The 26,467-nt window shown below is 27.9% G+C and overlaps 5 protein-coding genes and 1 long non-coding RNA gene across 12 annotated transcripts; 4 read left to right on the forward strand and 2 right to left on the reverse strand.

The window, feature by feature from the left end:
• Positions 1-233: 233 nt before the first annotated feature.
• LOC123269252 lies at positions 234-1,720 on the reverse strand. Its single transcript, XR_006510359.1, has 4 exons — positions 1,602-1,720; positions 1,261-1,502; positions 534-702; positions 234-419 (listed from the first exon to the last, which is right to left on the reverse strand). It is a non-coding gene; the product is annotated as an uncharacterized LOC123269252 (long non-coding RNA).
• Positions 1,721-1,803: 83 nt separating this feature from the next.
• LOC123269214 (ras-related protein Rac1) lies at positions 1,804-5,602 on the forward strand. Its single transcript, XM_044734808.1, has 3 exons — positions 1,804-1,943; positions 2,526-2,913; positions 3,913-5,602. The coding sequence occupies exons 1-3, from the start codon at positions 1,909-1,911 to the stop codon at positions 4,066-4,068; spliced, it is 579 nt and encodes a 192-aa protein (XP_044590743.1). The 5' UTR covers positions 1,804-1,908; the 3' UTR covers positions 4,069-5,602.
• Positions 5,603-5,825: 223 nt separating this feature from the next.
• LOC123269149 (exocyst complex component 7) lies at positions 5,826-9,393 on the reverse strand. The gene is made up of 6 exons (XM_044734721.1): positions 8,836-9,393; positions 8,234-8,772; positions 6,924-7,475; positions 6,601-6,841; positions 6,246-6,515; positions 5,826-6,168 (listed from the first exon to the last, which is right to left on the reverse strand). The coding sequence occupies exons 1-6, from the start codon at positions 9,062-9,064 to the stop codon at positions 5,897-5,899; spliced, it is 2,103 nt and encodes a 700-aa protein (XP_044590656.1). The 5' UTR covers positions 9,065-9,393; the 3' UTR covers positions 5,826-5,896.
• Positions 9,394-11,720: 2,327 nt separating this feature from the next.
• LOC123269194 (phosphoribosyl pyrophosphate synthase-associated protein 2) lies at positions 11,721-14,499 on the forward strand. 6 transcript variants are annotated; one of them, XM_044734783.1, is made up of 7 exons: positions 12,030-12,172; positions 12,283-12,420; positions 12,543-12,623; positions 12,694-13,102; positions 13,434-13,712; positions 13,794-13,940; positions 14,006-14,499. In XM_044734783.1, the coding sequence occupies exons 3-7, from the start codon at positions 12,547-12,549 to the stop codon at positions 14,162-14,164; spliced, it is 1,071 nt and encodes a 356-aa protein (XP_044590718.1). In that variant the 5' UTR covers positions 12,030-12,172; positions 12,283-12,420; positions 12,543-12,546; the 3' UTR covers positions 14,165-14,499. The 6 variants fall into 6 exon arrangements, with proteins under 6 accessions (XP_044590722.1, XP_044590720.1, XP_044590718.1 ...); XM_044734786.1 differs by having other exon boundaries at positions 12,398-12,465; XM_044734787.1 differs by lacking the exons at positions 12,030-12,172; positions 12,283-12,420 and adding an exon at positions 11,721-12,012.
• A 4,272-nt stretch (positions 14,500-18,771) lies between these two features.
• On the forward strand, positions 18,772-22,797 carry LOC123269142 (dynein axonemal assembly factor 5). Its single transcript, XM_044734713.1, has 6 exons — positions 18,772-19,480; positions 19,562-19,801; positions 19,874-20,069; positions 20,143-20,452; positions 20,525-21,497; positions 22,543-22,797. Exons 1-6 carry the CDS (start codon positions 18,772-18,774, stop codon positions 22,677-22,679), a joined length of 2,565 nt encoding a protein of 854 aa, XP_044590648.1. The 3' UTR covers positions 22,680-22,797.
• A 114-nt stretch (positions 22,798-22,911) lies between these two features.
• LOC123269212 (rho GDP-dissociation inhibitor 2) lies at positions 22,912-25,163 on the forward strand. 2 transcript variants are annotated; one of them, XM_044734804.1, is made up of 5 exons: positions 22,912-23,069; positions 23,456-23,666; positions 23,763-23,987; positions 24,102-24,110; positions 24,211-25,163. In XM_044734804.1, the coding sequence occupies exons 2-5, from the start codon at positions 23,480-23,482 to the stop codon at positions 24,408-24,410; spliced, it is 621 nt and encodes a 206-aa protein (XP_044590739.1). In that variant the 5' UTR covers positions 22,912-23,069; positions 23,456-23,479; the 3' UTR covers positions 24,411-25,163. The 2 variants fall into 2 exon arrangements, with proteins under 2 accessions (XP_044590739.1, XP_044590740.1); XM_044734805.1 differs by lacking the exon at positions 24,102-24,110 and having other exon boundaries at positions 22,913-23,069.
• The last annotated feature ends 1,304 nt before the right edge of the window (positions 25,164-26,467 follow it).

A 26,467-nucleotide genomic window follows, 5' to 3' on the forward strand; every position in this document is an offset into this window, starting at 1 on the left:
AAAAAACACTATTACTGCTAATTAATTTTTTGATTTAAAGCAATTTTTTTCACTGATAAAAGTATAAGTAAAGTAGAATAAAATTTTAGGCCACAACGTTAAAAATTTAAAAGTATAAAAAAAATAATTCATTTATATTGAATATTTTATCATATTTTAAGATAAGTTGATAGAAATTCGCCATACCTCGGAGATTTAAATATCAAAATCATACTAATCGAATAAATTAACAAACCAGTAATCTGCCCCAAAAAGTACTTAAAAATCCGCGCCGTTGAATCAACGTCATAAAATTTAAAGGTTTCTTAGAAAATTAATGACGCATCACAATTAATTATTTAACGAACTGCAACCGTGGCAAGTCCTCAGTCCAAGTCCAGTCATAACCATGAGGAATGTGGTCATTATTAATGACGTCACTAGAAAAAACATAATAGTGATAACTAAGTATTGAACTTGATGTATCATCAAGACTAAAATATTCCATTCTACTTGTATTCAAGAAATTAATGGATGATACATGTTACACCTACAAACATATAATTATTTAGCTTCTTCTCGCCATTTTTCTCTTTTTATCCATAAAATATAATCTTAAACCCTCCTCGTTACGTTGCTCGTGGTATTTTTATAATAAATTTTGACGAAAGCTATTTGAGCTCTGTAATACCTCCTGCTATGCCACGGTGTATAATCTTGATTCTGTAAAAATAAATATATGCATACATAAATTTGGTGAAAAAAAAGCATACAGTGAAATCATTTTCATCTATTTCAATTTTATTAATTAATTTAAAATACTAAGTATTGTAGATTGTGTACTATTTTCATTATTAATAATCATCAGATATTTAATATATTTTTTAAAAACTTTTGTGCATATAAATTATGGCAAACTAAATTTAGAAAAAAATTCTATATGAAGAAATTGTCAAAAATAATTAAAATAATTATTCAAAAATAGTTTTTTAGTATTAATTAAATTATTATGTAAAACCAAAAAATTCAGATTGCTAGTGTCAATACCAACTTATACTCGAAAATATTAGTAAAAAAAAAAAAAAAAAAAAATGAAACTGAAATTAGCAAATATCTGATATTTTTTTGGTTAATTGAAACAAAAATACATTAATAATTTTTAAAAATTCTTACAAGTAGAATTTATTTTTTATTTTTCTCTAATATAATAACTATTTTGCCAAAAAATTATAAAATTATTGTAAAAAAAATTATCAGAATATAAATAAATAATTTACATACTGTAAAAACTTTCTGAAACATTTCTTCTTCATAAACTAGATACAGAAAATTTTCAAAATTCCATTATAACTCTTGAGTTTGTTTATTTAAAATAAAAAAACATTTCAGTTGGCCGATGGCTGGTGTACTCTCTGTCTCATATATACTTCCTATACAATACCATTCTGCTCATAAAGAGTAAAGACCAAGAGTAGCATACTCCGTAATATAAGCCTCATCCAGACTTAAATTTTTCTCTGTCGCTGAAAACGCAAAAAAAGTAAGTCATATTATTATCTCATTCCCGCCAGCGATACTCTCGCCATCTCTATCTTTATTTACAATACGACAAAGATACTTACAGTTTTACTACACTTCTTTCCAATAGCAGGAGCAACAAAGAGAGAACATGCGAGTTCCCTCTCTCCCAGTGATCGTACCCGCCTCGATGAGATTTGGCTCTTTGTCTAACTCACCTCAGAGCTGTCAGCGGTCTCGCTCTCTCTTCGTAGCTCGAATCGAATAACGTCGGAGGATTCCCGTCTCTCACGGCTGGCTCACGGTGCAACGTTTAAGCCTGACTCGGTACAGCTCTCTGTTCTCGGGTTCGTAATCCAACGACGAGCCATTAACATTGACGTAAATAATAATATTATTATTTAAATAACGATGCAAGCTATCAAGTGTGTCGTTGTTGGTGATGGGTAAGTAATATTATTTTTATTTTAATTAAATATAGTTGGAGTTATAATTATATTGTAAGCTACAAGTGTATGTTGATTTATCTATTGTATTGTACGAATATGGAGTGCTGAGTGTTCAGTGTAATATTGGTGCTAAAGTAAAGGGGGACTAGGTCCTAGAGGGCTTAGAGAGGACGGGTGTTGTACGTGGACGCTCTTGTAGCTTGATAAAAAAAAAAATTATATATTATAGTATTTTTTACAAGCCGGGGGATATATTAATCTCTCGTTATTGCTCGTGGGTGTTCGACATACGGGCGTGGTGTAAATTTTCGCGGGTATCTGTGACGTTTATTTGCAACTGGATGTTATATGTGTTACCTAAAAAACACAATGGGATGAGTTATTAAGGACGCTAGTGTTGGATACCTTTTGTCAGATAATCAATTTTTATCATCGTTGTCATTATTATTATTATTATTTATTATTATTATCATCATTATTATTATTACTTATAATTTATTATTAATATTAATATTATATTGTGTTTGATTTATATTACATGTACAGTATTTTTCTAAAATATAATTATTTTATTTACAGAGCTGTTGGTAAGACATGTTTACTCATAAGTTATACTACCAATGCCTTTCCTGGTGAGTATATACCAACTGTCTTCGACAATTATTCAGCGAATGTAATGGTCGATGGAAAACCCATTAATTTGGGACTATGGGATACTGCTGGACAAGAAGATTACGATAGATTACGACCATTATCTTATCCACAAACTGATGTGTTTTTAATATGCTTTTCGCTTGTCAATCCAGCGAGTTTTGAAAACGTTAGAGCTAAATGGTATCCTGAAGTACGTCATCACTGTCCTAACACTCCAATCATTCTTGTGGGAACTAAGTTAGATTTACGTGAAGATAAAGAAACTATTGAGCGACTCAAAGATAAAAAATTAGCTCCTATTACTTATCCTCAAGTAAGTTTTCAATTTTTACGACATTGTTTACTACATATTTTGAGTTTCTCATGATAAAATTAATTACAGTTTAGGGTTATATCTTTTTTTCGTGAGTGCAAACTATTTTAGTCAAAGTATATTATCAGTTTAAACGAGTTCGAAATATGTATTATGGTTCTTAGAACAATCAGGCCTGTATCAACTAAATTTTACGATCTTAGGTATGTCGGGTCAAAGGATAACTTTGACGTCAAGAGCTACGAATTTTAAATAATTACGACATGTGTTTCTCTTCAGATTGTAAACATATGTTTTGAACTCATTAAATATATATTTGTTGAATAAAACAAAGGGATACCTTTAAATCTCTCTGTTAATAATTAGTAAAAAAATTGTCAGGGGCCAATTTGATTTAATTTTCATTTAAATGAGTTCTTTAGTTTTGAAGTAATTAATATCAGAAAAACGAATCTTTTTGGAATTAATTAGTAAAAAATTTCAATCAACTAAAATTAAAAAGTATAACTTATGTACTTGGATTAATTTTTGAAAATCATAAAAAAATCATTCTAATTTTTTTAGTGTTATGATTATTTGTCACAACGTAAAATTGATGACTGATTAAAATTATGGTCGGTACGATTAATTTCATCAAGAAATGACTCAATCTTCTTAAATACAGAATTATCTTGTAAGATAATATGATCTTTGTAGTCAAACTATAGTTGTTTTTTCTTTAAAATAAAAAATTAAGATTGACTTGAATTCATAAGTGACTCATAAAGTTTGAAACACATATTTTTAATTTTTGAACAAAAAAAAATTAATCAGATTGTTATTCCCTTCGATTGTTTGTAATCATTGTTGTCTTTCTGACTGTACTTTTTTTATCAGTAGCCCATTGTAGAATTCATATTTTAAACTTGAATCAACAATTTGTATTATTTATTTTATAATTACCACAGCGATAAATTTCTAACAAATTATTTATATTTATAATTATTTTTTTTTATACAGGGATTAGCGATGGCTAAAGAAATTGGTGCAGTGAAATATCTTGAATGCTCGGCATTAACGCAAAAAGGATTAAAAACTGTTTTTGATGAAGCGATACGTGCAGTATTGTGTCCAGTTCCACAGGTAAAACCCAAACATAAATGTTGTCTCCTATAATATTAATTATTTAACGACGCCCGATCGACCGCAAGCGTGTGCCACCTTCGTCTTCATCGTTATTTTTCTCTTGAGCTTATATTATACTAAACTCGAGACGACGGTGTATAAAAAGGCTGTTGGCAATATTCAACATATGTCGTACCTCCTTGAGTTTTGTGCCGTTTATCATCATCATCGTCAACGTTATCATTAATTGTTCTATAATGTTTTTACATTCATATTGTTGTGAAGATTTAGAGCTAATATACAGCGCACAATTGGTTGCATAATTATGTTTTGGAAACAAGAAATTTGAATTTAATCATTTTTATTCAATAATTATTTTTTTTTTAAAGCATTTTTTGTATAATAAATCGAATTAATATGATCGGGATTTGTCGTGATTAAAAATCGATTATCATTCATGATAAAAACAGAAAACAATATAAGTTAGTAAAAAAATTCGGATAAGAGAGTTAATCAGAGAGACTAGTTGCTAACAAAAAACTTAAGTACTAATCAGATTTCGAATTTAATTAATCAATAAATTAAAAATTCAATAATTCTTATTCAATATACATTAATGATCATTAAAGAGTACATTATTGGTACTCTCTTAGCCGACTTTTAATATTAAGCTCTTACTGTTATGGGCTTTTTTATGATTTATAAAGAGGAATATGATTAATATTATTATTATTATTGGATCAAAAGTTAAAAATCTATTCTCACGCACAATTCGCATGGATCGAGATGATAATTGAAAAATATTAATAAATGAATGAAACAGCATAAACACGGGGGACGAAAATGATTATAAAAAAAAAATAAAAAATAAATCAAGGGAGGAATAATAATAGCGAGCGCGTGTTATTTAAAACGACGTATTCTACAGAAAAAAAAAAAATAAAGAAAAAAAAAACTAGAAAAAACAAAGCTGAAAATTAAAAATTATAGAATGATTTTGTTTGATTCGTCCTTGAAGTGTTTAAAATGTATGCATGTTAATGAATGTGAAAAAATATAATAATAAAAGTGAAAAAAAAAAAATTAATAAATAAAACAAGAACGAGTTAAAGAATGCGAATGAGTGAGAAAATAATGTAATCAATATATAATTGTAAATAATTGCTGGAATTCAAATTTATTTCTATTATATTGTCATCATCGTGTATCATGTAAGCTACTACTAATTGAATTTAAATCGAAGAAAAAAAAACGTTAATTGTTTTTTATAAATATATTTGAGTATATATAAGTATATACAAAAATGATTACAAGAATCGATAATTAATTGTAAGTTGATAATATTAATAATAATAAATGAATAAATAAAAATTAAAAGAGAACATGAATTTGAAAATATACTGATTTTTTTTAAATCATGTTTAAAATAGTATTTTTTTAATTATTCTCGAAAGTAATAATAATTTTAATTAGTCAAATATTTAATGATCTTGGTTATCATGAAAAAAATAAGTGTTTCGAAGAATTGATGTATAAATATAATTTTTCGGATAATAAATCGGTAATCTGCCAAGTATCACTGCTATCGATTGATTTATTTTCTTTCGAGATATATAATATAATTGTTATAAATAAATGTATAATGAATATTTGATCCGGAAAATAAAACAAAATAGATGTAATTTCATTTGCTTTATTAAATGGGTGTTTATTAAAACAAAGTACATTACTCTATGATTATTTATTATCATTAATCATTATCATCATAATTTCTATAATTTGTATTATATTAAATATCTTTATGAATTTGTATATTTTTTAATTTATAAGGTTGCTTTCCTGTTACGATAATAATTATCATTGTGTTTCTTTTTATTTATTACGCGGCGGTATCAAAAAATGTTTTTATCATTCCAGCAACTTGTTCCGGTGTATACTTGATATATTTTCCCGGATTTTTTGAAAACGGAGTATTGTGATATTTAGCATAAAAATTTTTGTATTGTGGTACTAATGATTGCTGCAATTCACGTAGTAACGTTTCACGTAAACGTGCATCAGGGACTGAGTACAATCGTTGATTCTTTGCAGCTTCTTCAAGTTCACGAGAGAAACCAGAAAATCGTTCTTTTAATATTTTTGCTGCTAAATCTGAAACATAACATTTTTTTTGTGATTACTTGCATGCTTCGTTTTAAATAAGCATGACTGCATTTTAAAATACAAACCAGAATCATCTGGTGGTTGTTCAAGATATACTTTTGCCTTAGCAAAAGTAGCAGCTACGTAATTAGCCTTGTCTTTAACAAGAAAATCTTGATACGTTTGCGCTGCTGTAGATTCTGCTAACAGTAAAAGTTCCATTAAAGAACTGTTACGTAATTTGTCAATAACGTAGTTGTGATTGTTGAGACGAAAGAGTGCGCGTAATGCTGGATCTGAATATGAAGCATCACTTTTGCTGACTAATGCAAGATTTAACTGAGCTAATACTTTTTCTATAAATAATTTTAGAGTAATAATAAATTAGTACTATCAAATATTGCAAATACAAATAAAATAATAAATGTTTAATATTTTTACTTATATAAACTCCAACTAAAACACGATGAGTGTTGTCAGTTTGTTTAGCACTTGACGTTGATATCGAATCAACTTCATTATTTTTTCGTAATACAATCCCTGCAGTTTCGGCATTTTCTGATAATTGTTCAAGAAACACAAGAACATTACTCGTTGACTCAGCTACAGTTCCATCCTTTGGCAATGTTGTGCCTGATTCATTTCTTACACTCTCAGCGAAGTCTTCTAGAGCTTTTGCTCCCTAAAAAAAATATTAGTAAATTATTCATCATAGTTTTTTGTTTTTAACCATTATTATAGATAGATTTTAATGTATTATTTACCGTAGCGTTAAGAGTATTTAATATAGAAGCAAATTTTGATCTTAAAGCATAATCACATCCTTCAACAGTCCGCTCAAGATCGGGCTTCAAATCTCCAAGATGCTTTAGGATCGGAAAAACAACAAGTACAGCGGAAAAATCACGTCTAATAATACATCTTTTCGCACGTGCAGCAATGCTTTCACCATCATGTGCTACAAGATCCATGGCATCGCGTACAGTTGCCTCTAATACCTGAGGCTGCAATGGCGCTGGAATAATTCTAGCGACTAAACTTCGTTCAGCTTGCATAAGTTTATGGAGTCCAGCCGTCAATAAGAGATAATTTTCCATTTCTTGTTCATCAGGTGCTGCATCTTCAGGTGCATAACTTAGTGGTGCTGGAGCAGGTTTTCTTGATGATGGAAAAGCGAGTCCCAAGCCAGTTGACTGCGAAGCTCTCATTAACATTTTACTAGCTTTTTTCTCTATAGCATGCTGTAAGCGGCGAGATGTACGGCGACTGACTGTTTCTCCACCAGTCATTGAATTTCGATGAGCAAATTTAGCCCTCTAAAAAAATAAATAAGTCAATACTTAATTATAGTGGGCCTCTATTTTATTTCTAGTGTTTTTATATTATATTACATTTAACCTCAATAATAAATTTTACGTAGTGTAAAAATTTAAATAACAGTTCAATAAATATAATATTTAAGGATAATAAACTATCAATTTATTATTTGTTAAGTTATTTAATATTAAATAAAGTAAAATAATCATGACACTGAAATTGACAAAACATTAGAAATTTTTTTAGAATTTGAAAACAATGAAATTATTGTAAAATAAGTTTAATAATAAAATTCCACATGTGAAAATTAAAAAAAATTATTAGTGGAAATTTTTAGGATTTTTTTTATTGTAATTAATTCGTTGTAAAATTTTAAAAAATTGACAGCTGTCAGCTGACCAGTATCATAAATAATCAAGGTTAATTGTCAAGAAATTTACTATTGTACAATTTTTTAGCTTGCTATAAATTAATGTAGAATATATTAAATTGAGAATTAGTTTAATAAAAGTAAATTTAATAGATAAAGATTTCTTACAATGCTGAATTTTTCATAAAAATTAATAATTTGGTGAAGTTAAAAATAAATTTAAAAAAAAATAAAAATTCGATAAGAATAGTTGTTATATTATTTTTGTATTAATTATTAACTCAAATATGCGTTAAGATAAAACTCAAAAATAGACGAAAAAAAAGTTAATTTGACATAATGATAATGAAAAAAAATAATATTAGTATTTAAATAAAATATTGTTACCGGCATAGGACTACTAGCATGTGTACTACCACCACTAGCACTTCTTTGATGTTCCTTGAGAAGCTGTAATGACCTCAACACGATAGCAGAACGTACAGACGAATAAATTTTTGAATGTCTACGATGACCACGTTCATCCAACCAATTAGCGATTTTAACAAGTTCTGCTAGAGAATTTTCGGGTAATTGATTTAGTGATTGAGGTGCATCTTCACCACTCGTATCTTCATCCGAACCGATTAAATCTAGTAAAACTATAGGTAAAATAGGTTTGCTTTGCCTGGCTAAAATATCGTGAAATTCGGAACATAGTGAGTCTAATCCAACTCCGAATAACAATGATATATTTTCTAATTCAACGGAACTTGGATTATTCTTCTGAAAGTATCTTTCTGCATTATGAAGCCTATTCATAGCATCGAGAAAACCTTCGAGACCACCCGGACCGGTCGGTCCACTTCTAATAGCTCCTTCAACTTCTTGGCAAACTCCATAGTATCCAATAGCATGATCTAAAGCTGTCAATGTTCTTTCAATATCTAAAAAAAATTAAATGTATTAGAGTTAGAATAATTATTATTTTCGTTAAAGCAAGTACTTACTGTGCTGTTGTGCTTGAAGATTTCCAGTTTCATTGTAAACTGGTAAAATTGTCCTTCTTAATGTTGCTAATCTTTGCTCTAATGATGTTAATATTGCAACAACACCAGATGTCAATTTTCTACTTCTCTCTTCAGTATCTCTCAACGCATCTAACGCAGCGATTTCACTTTCTAATTTACATTCTATTTCAAATCTGCGTTCTGATGTATCACTTTTATTAAATTGCATCTTTTTTTTTCCTATTTAATTCCTTTGTTATTTAAATAATTTGACACATTTGACACCCATGTAACATGAAATGTTTTGAAGAGGTTATAAAAATTTTGCAGGATGACGAAAGCGCTATCTTTTAGGGCCAGTTTTTCAATCCGGGATAAAATTTTATCCGAGATAAAAGTACTGCCATTATGATAAAAAAATAAATAATTCAGCACAGTGATATTGCCCACGAGTAATTATCCTTGAATTCAGTCACTTATTTTGAATTAAAATAAATAAACATTAGCCACATGTCACAGAAATGAGAGTGGCTACTCGCCCGAGGCACGGGGCACAGAGCAAATGGTAATTTACCCGTGCGCATGCGCGAAAATGGGTAAAATGACCATTTTCCCGTGCCCGTGCTCTGTGCCCCGTGCCTCGGGCGAGTAGCCACTCTTGTTTTATTTTAAGCCTCATTATTTTAAGCTTTATGAGCTCAAAGAGGTAGCTGTTCTATGCTTATGAGCCCTTCGAGTTCATATCTTGCGTTTGACATATATATAATTAATTTATAATTGTGTTAATTAATTTAAAATAAATTAAATGACACAATGAGAGGTTATTATTATTTTTATGATTTATTTATTTATTTTTATTTAAATAAACGACCAAATTCATGGAGAACTAATTGAGAGCAATACCACGTCGCTGAATTATTTATTTTTTTTTTTAATGAGTGTGAACTTAGCCGACAACCGACAATCGAAAATTTTTAAAATCGATATTTCAGCGAGGAAATCGATTTTTTTAAATTAAAAAAATAGCAGATGTTCTTTTTCTGAATACTTGAAAGTGCATTTATTTGTAAATGAAATATGATTTTTTTTTCGCGATGAAATTTTGAAAATAGAACTTTGACAAGAGCTCTAATCAACACTTTTAGATAAAAAAATCTGAAATTGAATACTAACCTTTTTTTTAAATAATTTTAGACCTGCATTCAATTATTTTTTTTGAAAAATCACTAGAACCTTGGGGAAGCAATAAAAATTAAAAAAAGAAAAAATTAGGAAAAATAAAAAAATGCAGGCCTTTATTACACCAAAATCTACAACTGCATTTTTTTAGAATTCAATTTTTTTTATTTCCTACCAAATTATCGATTTTTTTCTAAATAAAAGATTCTTTTTTCGGATATATATTTAGTTTACAAGCTTACTTTACTTAAACAATACATAAAATTCACTCAATTTTCGAAAAACTACACCTGCATTTTTATAAATTTAGGTTTTATTCATAAAAATTATATTTTAAACAAAAAAAAAACTTTTTTTTATCAATTTAATTTAATATATATATATATATATATAAATACATACATATATAAAATTTTGAACTATATATATTTTCTGACTCAGCTCGACAAACTAAGTCAGAAAATGGCTAAATTTTTCAAAATTTGCGCCATGAGGACGGCTGCAATAGTTAGATTTTTATAAAATCTACTAAAAATTGACTTATATAGGACGAATCATAAAAAAAAGTCCTTGAAAAACGACAGAAATCTCTAGCAAATATGAAAATAACCATGCAAATAACAAATAGAAAAAAAATAATTGACAATATTGTTTTGTTTTTTCAGAAAAATCAGTAACTAATTTTTTTATGTTGATCTATTATTAACTGATTTTAAATTTTAGTATTTTTTTTATTTTTTGATCTGACTATTATTTTTATAACTTATAAAAGATTAATAAATATTATTACATTAAAATTGTTAACTTTATAATTTTTTATAAATATAGAAAAATACTTATTTTCATAAAATAATCATTGTTATTTTTTTTTTTTAAATTGTTTAGTTGTTAGTTAACGTTACTCTAGTTTTTTAAAAAGATCCTAAGAAAAGTTTCTGAGATATAAAAATGTTTGTAGGTAAACTTTTCGATATCCCGTATACCGTAATGTATAAGAGCGTTCAAAACTCAAACTTTGAAATTAAATATCTCGGAAACTAGATGGTCAAAAATTCTCAAATTGCGCCAATCGATGCAGAATTATATAAATATTCATCTGTCAAAGTTTAAAAAAAATCCTAAGAAAACGACTCTGGCGAGGGTAAAAATTAAAAAAAAATTTGTAATAATCTAGTAGAAAAGTTGAAAATCTGAGAAAAATCGTTCCAAGTCTCTTAAAAGTATAAGCGATAGCTCATTCGATCCGAAAAATTATTCTGAGAACGACGATTATTTTGTTCTTTGCAAATAAAAATTGCAATTGTTATTAACAAAAAACAAGAAAAAAAAAATCAAAATAATTTTCCAGATCGAATAAGCTATCGCTTATATTTTTAAGAGACTTTGGAACGAGTTTTTTCAGATATCAACTTCTTGACTAGACTATAAATTTTGACGTTCAACCAACAATTTAAAGTGATGCGATATTTTATAATTTTCATTGAAAATAGAATAGTAAAAGAAAAAAAATAGACGATACGTCAATTTTGACAATTTTGTAAAATTTATGAAATCGAATTTAACCGCACCGCACCCCAAACAGGGAAACTTCGAAAAATCAGCGGTTAAAGCTATCATAATACAGTACTAACCATCCTAAATATATAGAGATCGAACATCTAGACTGCCACGCTAACTGGTGATTACAATATATACCTTTCGGGCAAAACATTTGTTTTTTTTTGTTGAAATAATTTTTTAGATTTTTTGGAATTTTTTCATCGATTAAGTCTTGTTATACTACAACATAAAAGAATAAATCAAATCAGAAACGTCAAATCAACTAATTAGTGAAGTTTTATCATTTTTCGCTGAGCACCAGTGAAATTATTTTTCACCCTTTACATCGGTCACAGTTTTGCCAATACAATATTTTACTATAGACCCGATATTTCCATTGAGTGAATTAGAATATCAAATACAAACCCCTGACATTCCTGCTGATATTTGTACTGAAGGGTTAATTAAAAGTTCATTTAAAAATTAATTATAAAAATAAAATTTCTGAAAGTATAGAAGTAGATAGCCAACTCGTTACTAAACTTCTACATCTTGTAATAAAAAATGTTGAATTCCTGCTAACCGGCGGGTTCACTGAATCAAAAATTCCTGATCTAGGGTAAGTAAATATTTACTAGTGGGGTTGAGACTATTGTTAAACCAGCTGATGTTTGCAAAGAAAGCGAACATAATCTAATATTAAAAAAAAATAACATTGCGAATCCGTAGATATCTAATACGTATTTCCCGTAAAATTTGATATATCCATTAAAATAATTTAAATAAGGTCATTGATAAATATAAAACAAATGTTTAATCAATAAATATCAAATTTCGTGTTAAGGATTACCGGGTATTATATCATAGGTAAGAATAACACAATACTGAAGTTGAAACGTAAATAAACTAAATGTAAGGATAATTTTTTATTTCGTTTTTCAAAAACAAAAAAAAAAGTTAATTGGTTGTTTACATACATTTCGTTGCAGCAACATGGAGAAATCAGCTGCTTCAGACATTGTGATCGTGTCAGGAAACTCACATCCCGAACTTGCAGAACTAATTGCCAAGTAATATTTATTTCTTTTAATTATTAATAACATTTTTTAGTGATGATAATGAAAAATATTTTTTTTTCAGTCGACTGGGTGTAAAAAATGGTGGGTGTTTTGTTTATTACAAAACAAACCGTGAGACTATGGTCGAAATTGCCGATTCTGTCCGTGGAAAGGATATTTATATTATTCAAACAGGTACTAAAGATGTAAATAATAATATAATGGAATTATTGATCATGGCTTACGCTTGTAAAACTTCGTCTGCTAAAAACATCATCGGTGTCATTCCTTACTTACCGTATTCAAAGCAATGCAAAATGCGTAAACGCGGCTGCATTGTTTCCAAATTACTGGCCAAAATGATGTGTAAAAGTGGTCTCACTCACATCATTACAATGGATCTACATCAAAAAGAAATTCAAGGATTTTTTGATTGTCCTGTTGATAACTTGCGTGCTAGTCCATTCCTCTTGCAATATATTCAAGAAAGTGTATGTTTTTTACTAAATTTAATTTAATTTTCTCATTGATAAAATCGACGTTCTAATTAGCAAATTGTCTAACTCCATTTTAGTGAATCATTCATTTGTATGATAAAACAATCAGTTAAAAATTTATTATCACTTTAAAAAACCATTTAATATCTATTAAAGGTATTATATTTTGGTTTGGATCATTCAAATAATTTATTATTCGATTATTGCTACATCAAAATGTTAAAAAATCACCCTCTAAAAAATAAGGAGTTAGACCAATTGTTAATTAGACCGTCGAAATGATTCTTTTTTTTTTAACATTGATTTTAAAATTTTAATCAATCAGGTACCTGATTACCGTAACTCTGTGATAGTTGCGAAAAATCCAGGAAGCGCTAAAAAAGCTACCAGCTATGCCGAAAGACTTAGAGTTGGAATAGCGGTTATTCATGGTGAACAACGAGAATCAGAGTCTGACATGAATGATGGTCGTAATTCACCACCGACTGTTGTGTTGTCCTCGAGAACTATGGAAGTTGGTGTTGGTGTACCATCTCACCCAGCAAAAGAAAAGCCACCAATCAATGTTGTTGGTGATGTCAATGGTCGTATCGCGATCATGGTCGTAAGTTGCTTTTTTCATTTGATTTATTAAGTGTTTAATAATGGCTGTTATTATTAATTAAATGTATTTTATATACTTTAGGATGATATGGTAGATGATGTTCAATCATTTGTTGCTGCTGCTGAGGTTCTGAAAGAACAAGGAGCTAACAAGATTTATGTTCTTGCTACACATGGTTTACTCAGTTCAGATGCTCCAAGACTCATCGGCGAGTCACCTATTGATGAGGTAATTGTTCGATTTTTATTTAAAAGAAATGCAAGTTGGTAATTTACAACGTTCTTTATTTATAGGTTGTCGTTACTAATACTATTCCACATGAAATCCAGAAGAGTCAATGTTCTAAAATTAAGACGGTTGACATAAGTATTCTTGTAGCAGAAGCAATTCGCCGTATTCATAACAAAGAATCAATGTCTTATCTATTTAAGAATGTCACTACCGAAGATTAATAATTTGATTTAATATAAAATATTAAGTTAACAGTTAAAAATTTCGCCACCTTAAAGGATGGAAAAATATAAAATAACTTTATTTGAGATAAAGTGATGAAAGTTTTATAAAATTTAAAAGTAATAGTCATAACACAAAATGGAAATATATACTAAAACATGTACAACAGTTCCGAGTGAGGGACCAGATCAGGGTTATATATATTCCTCAATTTTTATATGATATTTTTATATATTTTTTCGATGAACAATTGTAAAACAGAGGAAAAAATGAATCTTCAAAACGAACTAATGTTAGATTTTTTCTTCAATAATTTATATGATTAAATATTCTATTTCTTACTTTTTCGATTTTTTATAATAATCAGTCCATTTGGAATTATAATTTTTTATTATTATTTTTTTTTTCATATTGATATATATACTTTTTTTTTATTGAAAATCATGTAAACCTTCTTTGTAAACTTATTTAAAAAATACTAGTATTTAAATGTAGAAATCTTTTGATTTCTTCCATTTTTATTTTTAAATAATAATTGATACAATTGTATCGTTTATGTCATAAGTATTAAAACAAAAAAAAAAGAATAATTATTAAGGATATGTAAGGATAATTGTGGTATATTTCACATAATATCTCTGCATGTATATCATTAATGTAGTTGAAATTATTGTGTATTGTGAAAATAAACTGTGTGTAAAAAATCAGAGCTAAGCAAATTCGATTATTTAATCAAATCTTACAATCAATAGTCTAACAATAGAAAATAAATAGTTTCCATGGTATTAAAATCTTGTAACTAAGTATCCATATTTATATAATAACTATCTAGAAATATAGCATAAATTTATTCTAAAAAAAGTTCTTACAGTTAGACAATTACTAGTTTCAAAAAGTTTCATAATACTGTAAGTGGTGACGATATCCAATGAAGAAAGACGGAAATTTTTTAAATATACCAATACAAATAATGAACAAACATATGATCAAGTATGGTCAGATTTTGGAACTGTTCGCTTTTTTCAAATTGTTTCAAATCAATATTTTTTTGAGCATTTTAATAGCATTCAACGCAGTTTCCTGAGCACAAAAATTTTGTATGAGATTTTGAGTCGATGGGTCAAAAAATTAGAAAGGGATATCAATAAAATATTTTTTTTCAAAATTTTTTAAGGGGGGCGATACATGTGAAATTTTTTAAAAATTAAAATTTTTTTTTTTTGCATTAATAGTTAGTATAATACCCAAAAAATATGCCTGTGAATTTTCAAATATAAATTCGCATTATTTTGTAAGTTACAATTCGTTAAAGTGTTCAGCGCTTATGGTATCGCAACAGACTCACGGAGAAAAAAGTATTGCTATTTTCACGATACAGTATAGTGATGATCACGATCCTCGTATGACTATACTTTAGATGTGCATATGCCCGATCTAGTGGATCGTGATTATCACGATCCACATGGATTCGGATATCGAGTGTCTATTTTGCTATGGTTTATAGATGATTAAGTTGTCTTTAATTAAATGTTAATTATATTTTATTGCAGATTATTGTTTTTTTAGTTTTTTGGTATATTATTGTTATTAACATAAATAAAAATTCATATTGTAGCTTGATTAGTTTAAAATTTTTGTGTAGATTATGACAGTCAAGAATTGGATTAGGTTTAAAAATTTTTAAATAATGACTACAGCAGTTGGACTTTATCTTATATAACTTTTTTTTTTTTATTTTTACAAATATTATTAGCCTAGAAATTTGTATTATCGAAATATTCATTTAAAAGAGGCAAATATTTTTGTCATCAGAAAAAAATTTTTTAATGAAATTTTTACTCCTTTATTACTGAACGTACTCCATACAATTATATTTTTTTGTATAAAATAGTATGGGATCAAATCATTTATGCTAAAACAGACTTTTATGAAAACAAGAATTTTATTTATTTAATACAATATATAATGTACATTGTTTCTTCTTATCAACGCAGTAGAATTATATACAATAACCACGGACACGACATTAACACAGTTAACGTAGGAAGATTTATTTCTTTACTATAGCCTTCAAAAATCGACACAAGTTTTTCAAGATTCCACTCGAGTAATTTATCAACAACCCAATCATCCATATCGCTGTTGATATTAATTAACTAATTTATGTAATTATCACTATTTCATCACCAAAATTGTAAACAAATCTACTCGTAAGAGTTTCAGACTTGCGGTTATGCGTGGCAGCGCTGAAGGCGTCGTGGATCGTGATAATCACGATCCGTTTCGCCGTAGTAAGGAAACGTTTCTTTATGATCGCAATACGTTTTGACATATTCACTATACCATGGAAAGTTCATATAAGAATCCGAAGTATAGAGTATATCAGGTTATAATATCGTGAAAATGACGATACTGTTTTGAGCTAATCACAATACTACGTTCACGATCCACTGGATCACTATAATAGCAATACTTTTTTCTCCATGCTGCTCTGATTCTAAACGCGTTTTTCTCGAAACAACTTTTTTTAAATTTGCGGGCGAGATAACTCAAAAAGTTCTTAACCGATTCCAATGAAATTTTTTACACGTCTACTTTATAGTAATAGCTTTTAGTTAAACCTCTAACATTCCAAAAAAATTTACAAAAATTAATTCTTTTACCAAAAAACCATTGAAAAAAGGGTAAAAAATCGAACTTTTTTTTTCTGAAGTGTGCCAATTTACGATTTTTTTATTTTTTTATTGGTTTAACTAGAAGATATATGTTTTAAGAACACGTACAAACTAATTTTTTAAATTTAAAATCACCGTACGAAAAGTTAGAACGCCCGCAAATTGATGTCTTTTTTCGAGAGGGTATCGGCAGATTCATTTTTACGGCGGCCATTTTGAAAAAAAAGTTAGGAAAACGGTTGACCCTAAGGGCCATCCCTGCAACTTCCCGCTAATTCCGTTAAATACCTAGCCGCTTTTTTTGAGCTCTTCGAGCTCAAAAATACAATCTATGTGTTCTTTTGAGCTCTCCGAGCTCAAAAAGATACCTTTTATTTGCCTTTGAGCTCTTTAAGCTCAAAAGTCTGATAGAAGTTTCATAGAGAACACTATTTTTTAATTTTCAAACTGTAATAACTTTTGAATGAATGAACCGATTTTTACGCGGTTGGCGGCATTCTACGCAGTTTGTTAAGCCTCATAAAGAATTTCTAAGTTTTAATTGGTCAAACTAGAAATTTCGGAGTAACTCCGAAAAAAACACTTTTTTCAGTTTTCTTTCGTTCACGATATCTCTCGAACGAATAAACCGATTTTGACCAGATTGGCGGCGATCGACGTGGTTTTTCAAGGTTGAGAGCTAATTGGTTTTTGGAATCGATCGGTAGAGCCGTTTAAAAGTTAATCCAAAAAAACCACTTCTGAAAAAATTTTTTTACCTATTTTTTTTTTAGATTTCTCCAAATTTCTCAAAATCTATCGGTCCGAATTGGTTCAAATTATCAGGAAATCTAAGTTTGGCGAAGCCCTTTCGAATGGTACCAACCGCGATGAAATCGGTTCAGCCGTTCAAAAGTTTTAAGAGGTTTACATACTCACACACACACACACGCGCGCGCGCGCACACATACATAAATACAGACTTACGGACATCATCGCGAAAACATTCAGAAAAGCTTCCTAGAACCTCAAAACGTCAAGATCTGATGAGAACTCGATTTTCGAAAAATGGGGTAAAACCAATAACTTCCCGATTTTTTTAAATTTTCAATTTTCTTAGCGGGAAGTTAAAAATAAGAAAAAAAATTTTTTCTGTACTTCTATATATAATAAATAACCCTGCAAAATTTCAAAATGATTCATTCATTTCTTTTCAATTAAAAAAATCCTTAGAAAACATAAAAATTTTTCCCGTTGCAACTTTCTTGTTGGAAGAAAGGATTTTTGATTTGGAAAAAAAAAATTTTAGATAGATAACTTGCTAATCTTCCTCCAAAATTGTCTTTTTCCAAATCTATAAAACTTTCATACAATAAGAAAGTTACTGTAAAAAAAATTTTGATTTCTTCAGCTAAGAACCAAAATTGTTAAAAATTTCCAACAAATTAATTTGTTATTGGAACAAAACGCTCATTTTTTTTAAAGAAATTTTTTTTTTTCAGTGTTAATAACAGAAAGAATTTTTTATGAATTTCAGAATTTATTGTTTCTCTCTAACAGCTCATCAGGGCAGCGCGACAAAAGAATCTTTAATATAAAAATCTTAAGTTTTAATTTTTTTCATCAAACTTTATATTTCTCGAATATAAATGTTCTTTCTGAATTTTCGATGTTGAGAAATTATTTTAGAATTAATGTACTAGATGAGATAGATGTATATCATTAATGTAGTTGAAATTATATATTGTGAAATAAAAATAGATTATTTGTCAAAAATCAAAGTAACAAATTCTTTTATTTATTTCATTATTTAATGCATTCTTATACTCAATAGACTAAACAATATAAAATAAACAAATAACGTTTCCATGGTATCAAAGTATTTTGTAACTAAGCAACCTCATTGACATAATTTTTATTTATAAAGAAAGTATATAAATTTATTCTAAAACATGTCACGAATAGAAAATTTACAATTGAGTGAGATTTGTGAATCTTTGCAATCAGATGATAAAAAAAGACGATTTCTTGTTTTAAAAAAACTCCATGATATTTTAATTGATGAAGATAACCAATGGAGTAAGAGGGAAGTTTTAGAAATATGGCAAATAATGAACAAACATATAGTTAAAGTTTTGACAGATCCCACTGAATCTTGTCGAGAATCAGCTGTTGAAATAATAAAAATATTTATTACTTCACTACCCATTATTGAAAAAAATATTATGTATATTATACCAATTTTTGTTCGTCGATTGGGGTCTCAAGAACTTCTTGAACCTTCTGAAGAGGTTCGTCTTAATTGTATTAGTCTTCTTCGTTTGATAATTTGTTTTTATAAAGATCATTTGTCCGTTTATATTGATGATTTTGTTCAAATTTTATCAAAAACTGTTACGGATAATTATCCTAAAGTAAAAAGAGAAACTTGTGAGGCTATCTCAGAACTTGCTAAGACTATTCCCGTTCAATTTTATTCCAAGAGTGAACTTCTGGTAAAACCAATACTGAGTAATTTTACTCATCAGCATTATCGAGTAAGAGTAAGTAGTGTTAAGGCTATTGGTGATGTTATCCAGCACGGCAATAGTAAATCTATGGAAAAAGTCTCAACGCCATTAGCTGAACGGCTGTTTGATCAAAGTGGAGCTGTCAGAATTGGTAACAAATATATCAAATTTAATACTTATTTATAATTAAATGTTTATTGCAAATAAGCTTCCACTCAGTTTTTTTTTGCAGCTGTGATTGAAGTTGCCGGTTATTGGTTTTCAAATTTACGAGATAGATATAGTTGGTGGTATAAATTAATTCCACTCCTCGTCACTGGACTTCATGATGAAATATTGGAAATACGATTGAAAGCTCAAAATCTTTGGGATGCAGCCGGTTCACTTTTTTTAAAGGAAAATGAATCTGATGAAAAAATAAAAAACAAAATGGATTTCTTAGCTGAAGATCTTGACCACTATCCACCTAACAGTACGTTGACACAAATATTTTATATTTTTTTTCTAATAACAAAAAAGAAAATAAAATAATGTTTCATTTTAGTCAAAAGGCCAAATTTGGGATGCAGATTAATAGTTCAGCAAAATATTGGTAAACTTATTGGTGGAATCGTTAGAGAACTTGGAGACTGGAAGGCTGATATTCGTGTTAGATCAGCTCAATTGTTAGCAGTACTTACTTTAAATGCTGAGCAATATATCACTCAGCACATTGAAAAATTACTTCCAGCTATGTACATGTAATTTATATTTTTCAATTGAAGTTTTAAATTCAATGTCTGCGAATTTTTTATGTTGCTAATTAATTATTAGGGCCTGTAATCATCAAGATATCAGAGTGGTAGATAATATAATTTTAGCTGCAGAATATATTGGGTATTTTGTTCCACCTGAAACTTACTGTCAATTAGTACTTCCAACATTAGAAGATGGGAATATTACGGCTGGCCATTTGGCAGTTTTGGCTGCAATTTTACGTGGTACCGAACGAAAATCTCTTCTTGATAAGCTCGATGATATTGGAAATTTTCTTGAGTTGTCACATATTTGTCGCAGCAAAAAGGCTAATTATCAACAACAAATTTTACGGTGTTGTGAAGCTGTAATTAATGTTTCTAAAGATGTAAGTTACTCACAAATAATATTCTATCATATTTACATCTAAACCAACAATTAAAAATCTTTTTTTTTTTAGGACTGTATTATTATTGCGAATAACTTGTTCACAACAATTTTCACAGTTTGGTCAATGTCTCATCAAGAACATCAACAAATTTTCGCCAAACAACTAATGGAGAAATTAGTTGTTGTAACTAAGAGTGAAAGCTTACAAGAATTGTTTTCATTGAATTTGCGAGAAATTTTATTAAATATCAAGGATTCTTCAAAAAGTTGGACTGGTTACAGCCCAGACGTTTATATATTTAGATTATGTTTGACTGAAGCTAAATCAGCGAGCGCAGAAAATATGGATATTGTTTTAACAATTTTAAAAGACACGATGACTAAGGATGCTGATGCTGAATTGCGTCTCAAATTTTTTATTTTACTCTCGGATTTCTTTCAACACCGCAATGATACATTGAAATTAATCAAAGATCCAACGGAGTTCATAACGGATTTTTTCGACAATATTCTGATGCCAGGATTGATTTGGTCGGCTGGTAAAGCTTCTGAAGCTGTAAGAACTGCAGCTGTTGGTTGTTTGTGTGCTCTATTCGATGATTCCATTTCTGAGGACGAAAACAAACCAAAATTACGATTTGATGATTTAGAAAACGGCTGCATTGAACTTATAGTTAATGATAAAAATTTTATACCAATTTTTGAAAAAGTCTTACCCATTTTAATGTCTCTCATTGAAGATAATGCAAAGAAAACAAGACTTTATGCTCTACGAGCTTTGTATTTGATTATAAAAATAGGCTTAAAAATATCTTGTATCACAGATAATGATGTTATTAAAATTTATCCAGCGCTTGTTAAAAGATTAGATGACGGTTGTGATGATATAAGATATGGAGCAGTGGAAGCTCTTGTATTTGTTTGGCGAGCTTTATCCAAAAATTATGATTTAGATTTTGGAAAAAGTCACATTGACTACTTATATACGACTACAATTGTTCATTTGGATGATCCAGAAGTTGAGTTTCAAAATATGATGCTTGGTAAGTAAATGATTTCGAAATGGTTTCAGGGGTGAAGTAAATTTTACGAATATTTTACATATTTTATGAATGAGGAGTATTGTGTAAGTACTTCAATTCTAAAAACTTTAGACCTCAACTTCAATTGATTTTTGGGAGAAACAAAGAATTATTTTTTTTTCGAACTAATAAGATCACTTAATTAAAAAATTTATAAAGTTATAAAAAAAGATTTACAACTTTTAACAGTGGTTAGTTTTTTAGTTAAAAATTTATTGAAATAAAAAAATTTTTTCTTTTAGAAAAGTTATCAAATTTTTTTGAGCTATCGATGTATTCTTCTGAATTTTTATAAAATTACTTAATAGAAAATGTGAAAAAATTAAATTATTAGTGCTAATGCTTTTAGTTGTATAATAAAATAATTATAATATACTAAAATTGACAAGCATATGACGATTTTTATGACTTTTTTAATGAATAAATTATCATAAAGAAATTTTTGAAATTCAATACGTTAAAATTTTGAAAAAATATAAATGCAAATTTTTTTAAATGTTTTCTTTGTACAGATTAATTTTTTTAAGTAAAACTAAAAATTTGCCAGATGTCTGCTAATTTCACTATTATAAAAAATAAGTAAAACAATTTACTTATAGCAAAAGTTAAAAAGTTAATTTTTTTACAAAAAAATATTCGTATTAATAATTATTATAATCTAAAAAAAATTGGCTAAAAAATTTAAAATGTTAAGCATATTGTACTTATAGAATTTTACTGAAGTAAATACAAGTATTTGAGTTGTAATAATGTGATTACTTACTTTAAAAAAAAAATATTTTTCGGGAAAGTAAGTTTTTGTGTTGTACAAATATATTTAATTTTTTCAGGTTTCTTATTGAATCTTAATCAGAATTATAATTTTTTGTTGAGATCTAAAGCTTTTAGAATTTTAGTGTATACACGCAATTATATCTGTAAAATATCAAAATATCCACAAAAGACATTTTCACCCTTCTTATATTTTAATTGTTTTTCAATTAATTTATTTTGTTAATGATTTCAGACGCAATGATGTCACTAGCGAAAATTCATCCAGAATTATTAGTAAATAAAATAATAAAATGTAAAAATAATTTTAAAAACCAAGCAGCTCTTGATAAACTATTACAACATTGTCATGAGTTATTAAAAAATAATTAAGCTAAGTATATTATCACTAAATGTTTTTAAATTGAGCGCGCTATATGTAACACATATTATACCTCTAGACACTATCGTAAAATATAAACTTTTTATCCACGGTGATTTAATTATTGATTTTTTTCTCCCCTCTTAAAAAATTTATAATTTTGCTAAAATAAAATTTTCTTATTAAAACAATAATAATAATACCATAAATATTAAATAAAATGCAATATTTCATTAATGAAATGAATAGTGAGAGTTAAAAGAGCACGAAAGCAGGAAGTAATCCGCCCTTGATATGATGACTCCGCCATGTTGTTGTTGCTTTTCCGTATGTTCGAGCCGACGACGATTTGCGGCCGAGTGAGACCGTGACAACAGAGGAGTGTCGTGTGTGTTATCTTGGTAAGTTGAAAAAATATTTTTATTATCATTCCACAATAATAATATTTATCCCAAATATTTTATTAATCTAAGCTCATTCAATTTTTAATGTAAAATGCTTTTATTCATAAAAATATATCCAGTATTACTATTATTATTTTAGTCATTGAGTTGTCAATTAAATTAATTAGATTCATATTTGCTTATGACAGGATTCGCTCTTTTATTTCAATGCTTTTCGTTTTCTTATACTTATTTTATTAAGACTTATTATTTAAAACTTTTTATAACAACTTGTAACTTTGTTGATTATTTTTCATTCATTGTAAATTTCACTCCTCGGGAGGTCTGTTTGACATTGACAAATTATATCTATTTTATTTTTTTTTTCTTGTTACGAATGTTAGGATATTGAGATCGAGCGATTAAGTATGGCAGACTCATCGGGAGATCATGCTGATGATCGCAGAGAAGAAGAATTGGAAGTCGAGTCTAATTACAAACCACCACCGGAGAAAACGATAGAACAAATTTTGGAAGCGGATAAAGATGACGAGAGTCTACGAAAATATAAAGAGACGTTATTGGGAGAGGCTAAATCTGGCGGAATTGTCGTTGGTATGTTTTTTTTTTTTTTTAATTTTTTTAATATCTATAATTATATAGTTATAACAATAGTAATGTCATTTTTTTTTGTTGTTTAATAATTTGTAGATCCAACTGATCCACGCAAAGTAATCGTTAAAAAATTAGCTCTTTGTGTTGCTGGAAGAGCTGACATGGAGTTGGATTTATCAAAGGATCTAACTCAATTGAAAAAACAAACATTTGTGATTAAAGAAGGTGTCAGTTATCGAATTCGTATTGACTTTATTGTACAGCGGGAGATTGTTCATGGTTTAAAATATATTCAAAAAACTTACAGACTTGGAGTACCTGGTAAGCTAATTTATTTATTTAAATAATTTTAATTATGTTAAGTTATAGTTTAATTACTATTTACTAATATTTATACCGTAAAAAATAAATTGCGCTTAACTGGATCCTTTAAAGGAGTGACAGGTAACAAAGTTTACGTATATAATCAAATATGGTATTAGATGAATCTTCGTTAGATAAAAATTATCATAATTAAATAATTTATTTATATTTTTATTTTTAGTGGACAAGATGACACATATGGTTGGCTCTTATCCACCTAAAACTGAAATACAATCTTATACAACACCAGCAGAAGATGCACCAGCTGGAGTAATGGCTCGTGGATCGTACACCGTCAGTTCTTTATTCACAGACGACGATAAACATGAACATCTTAAATGGGAATGGTCGTTTGATATTAAAAAAGATTGGAAAGAGTAGAACTTATAAAAATAATAATTATTTTTTTTTTAATTGCATCATGCAATCGCGTCAAGTCACTATAGCCTTAAACTTCAACAAAAAAATTAAATAATTGCATTTATATATATTATATATAAATATTGACGAAGAGAATTGCCAAAATGATTTTTCTAATTGATTGATTCATTTTTTTGTTACAATTTTTACGAATAGTATGAAGAATAAATGCCATGTTAATTTACTATAATATAATTATAATTAAAACAAAAAAAAATGTATTGAGATATAGATAGGATGCCACTATTATCTGATGTAATTTAAAATTTATTAAATATTTCATATACTGAATAAAAAATTGAGTATAATATTTTAAAGCAATAGGCACTATGATTAAAAATAAAAAAAAATGCATTTTTATATTATAAATAAAATCATTGTCTACTTGATTATTGAGAATTCTCGGTGCAACAATTGAATAAAATAAAGTAAATGTGCAAAAGTATAGTCATTAACATCAATTAGATTTAGTATAAGAGAAAAAATAAAAAATAATATCTTGAATAAAATAAATTCAGTGACATAAGAACAGTGCCTCACATTTGTCATCGATAGTTGTTATATTTTGCATAAATACTAACTTTTTTTCTTTATTGATTTTATGAAAAAAAAAGTAAACGAAAAAATATAGTTCCAACAACTTCATATAAGTCCATTGAGCTGTAGAGTTCGCACACATCTAAGTAATGATAACAATATTAATAATAATATTAACAATAATAGTAATAAAAAAAAAATTTCATGTATGTTTACAATCGCACTACAATGATAATTACGTCAATTTATAAATGATGCCATTGTAACCGTCGAACAGTTATGAAATTAAATATAAATTTTACATATTATCTGTAATATATTATTTTATCGTTTTTTTATTTTATAATAACTTTTATTATTTAAGTGTCGTGTTAAGATTATTAAGTGACACTAATATTTATATGTAGAAGTATTATATGTATAGAGATAGCAATATATCGAGTATAGTGACTAGCCAGTCGTCAGAGTAAACGCAATTCGGTCACGGTCACGGACACAGTTACGGTCTGGTCACTTTACTCTACCTCTCCACAAAACATAAAACCTTTCGTATTCGCGCCGTCGTCAGCGTCTCGGTCAGCGAACTTTCATTTAGCTTGTACTTGCCAGATGCATTCAAGAACATCGCAAATTATATATCTTACTATTTTCCTTAACACTTTTTATATCATACACTAAATTATCAGACAACTACGTCATATATTTTCTATAAACACACATCGTTTAACTATACAGCTTTAATAACGTCGTGGGTTTATAATTATCGTTTAATTTTTTTTCATTATTAATTTTAGGTCAGCTACTGAACAAATTAGAGTTTTAATATTCTCAACTTCTGAAATAATAAATGTCGACAGATAATAATCATTTGAGTTAATTTATTTATTATTTAAAAATTTTTCGAACTGTTAATTAAGTTATAGTCACATTATTAAGAAATTACAATGAAACGAGTTTTTAAGTTTAATCTCATAATTAATTAACGGAAAAAGTTGTAGAATTATAACGAATTCTTGAAGACCAGAAGTCGGGAGAAATCAATGTCAACGTTATTGACATTCCATTTTCAATCTGTTTAGGTTAATTTAATTTTATTTAAATTTCTAATCTAATTGTATATAATTATATTTAAGTAATAATTTAATCCATTAAACTAATAATTGTCATATGAATGATAAATTAATGAGCGATTAAACATCTAAATTTTCAAATGACTTTGATAAAAAAATTTTCAGTTACAGTAGAAAGTATCAGAGAAATGTATAATAATAGTAATTCAATAAAACTATGATTAATTATAAATGAAGAAGATTTACAAAGGCAACGATAATTAAATCACAATAGATAGTAATTAAAATATAAATTGCAAATGTAACATATCATAATATGACTCCAAGAATCATGATTGTACCACGTGTATGTGTACTTAAAAAAATATCCAATATAAATCATTTGCTAGAATTGTTTTATCTTTACAACAG

This window comes from Cotesia glomerata, linkage group LG7 (assembly GCF_020080835.1).
Source record: "Cotesia glomerata isolate CgM1 linkage group LG7, MPM_Cglom_v2.3, whole genome shotgun sequence".
In the NCBI taxonomy this organism is placed as follows: domain Eukaryota; kingdom Metazoa; phylum Arthropoda; class Insecta; order Hymenoptera; family Braconidae; genus Cotesia; species Cotesia glomerata.